Source organism: Malurus melanocephalus, unplaced genomic scaffold (assembly GCF_030028575.1).
Source record: "Malurus melanocephalus ecotype Western Australia unplaced genomic scaffold, MMel_1.1 scaffold_1710, whole genome shotgun sequence".
NCBI lineage: Eukaryota > Metazoa > Chordata > Aves > Passeriformes > Maluridae > Malurus > Malurus melanocephalus.
In genome coordinates, this window is record NW_026624942.1 from 17,949 (window position 1) to 19,347 (window position 1,399).

At 54.1% G+C, this 1,399-nt stretch overlaps 1 protein-coding gene across 1 annotated transcript in view; it reads left to right on the forward strand.

Annotated features, from left to right (window-relative positions):
- Window positions 1-415, forward strand: part of LOC130587282 (protocadherin-16-like) — a 16,624-nt gene extending 16,209 nt beyond the window's left edge. The window contains exon 5 of the mRNA XM_057388257.1: window positions 1-415. Within this exon, the coding sequence (XP_057244240.1) occupies window positions 1-415 (415 nt within the window).
- The last annotated feature ends 984 nt before the right edge of the window (window positions 416-1,399 follow it).

The following is a 1,399-nucleotide window of genomic DNA, read 5'->3' on the forward strand; positions in this document are numbered from 1 at the left end:
CTTCCTGCTGCTGCTGCTGGCGCTGCGCCTTCGGCGCTGGCGGCGCGAGCAGCTGCTGGCGGCGAGCAGCGGCGCCTTGCGCGGCGTGCCGGTCTCGCACTTCGTGGGCATCGACGGCGTGCGCGCCTTCCTGCAGTCCTACTCGCAMGRRGTGTCTCTCACGGCCGACTCTCGCAAGAGCCAGCTGCGCTTCTCGGGCGCCAGCTGCTGCGACACGCTCCCGGCCCGGCCGCTTCCCGACGAGCCCGCGCCGCTGCTCGGGGACGASAACCCTGCCGGCGCTCCACYCGCCGACCCCGCCTCTGTSCCGGTGAGTTCGTCKGGCATGACAGGCTGCGCGGTGCTTCCTCTTCTGCTCTCCTGCTCTTTCTCCCGGTGTTCTGTGTTCTGTGTGCGGAGGTTTGCTGACAAGTAGAGCAGTGCTTCGTTCATTGATTCAGTGTATTCTGATGCCTGTTGCTGCGGGGAGGTGGAGGAGGGGTCAGTGCTCTGCCTTCCTGGTTTTTGGGGAGGCAGGTGTAATGAGGTTGATAGTGGCTGGCAGTTTGCGTGAGGCTTTGTGGTTTCATCAAGTACCGAGTCGTTTCTAGCCCTAACATTTGCGATACCCTCGTTCCTTTCCCTGTTAGCTTTTCCGGACAGATGCGTTGCATTATCAGTAAGACACAGTTTTTGTTCTTTGCTGGTTCAGGAGCTTAACTGGTGTGCAATTCTCTAGATTGTCATCTCGACAGCTCTGTGTGTAACTTTGTATTCTTCTCCGCCTTTGTGTGTGAGTAGGAGGTGTCTTTGCGTTCGTGTAACCGTGCAGGGGAATGGGCCGAGCCACAACAACTCCCTTGATAATGTCTGTCTGCCAGTTACGAAGATGAAGGATCCTTTTGAAAGCCACCCACCAATGTGTGGCTGCATGTGGAGGAGGAAATACAGGAAGAAGAAATGACAGAGGTGTTTTGTTGATTTTTTGTCTTTTAAAGCTGAGCTATGTCAAGCTGAACTGGATGCACCTTGACTGCAAAAGAGATGCCATGGCAAGAGCCTTGGTGTGGGTGGGAGGGCAAAGATTCCAGATGCAGAGGGAGTCATAAGGCAAGGTTGATTGCCCCTGTGYAGACATTCAGTGACCCAGTCTCTCCTGGAGCACTGCGCCTCTTTTAATTTTCGAAGTGTGAGGTTTCTTCAGAGAAGGGCAGTGAACAAAGAAATGCAGCTCCCTTTATGCAGAGATGTGAAGGTATCTGTGTGAAGTTGGTTGTGTAAAGAGAAATCGTGTGAGAAACTGAGCGTTTTGTGTCATGTGTATGTAAATTAGACGGGTCACAGACCACCCTGGACATCGCGAAGGATTGGAGATTTGATTGCAGGAGTTCTACATGACGATCTGTTGAGGGACAGCAGG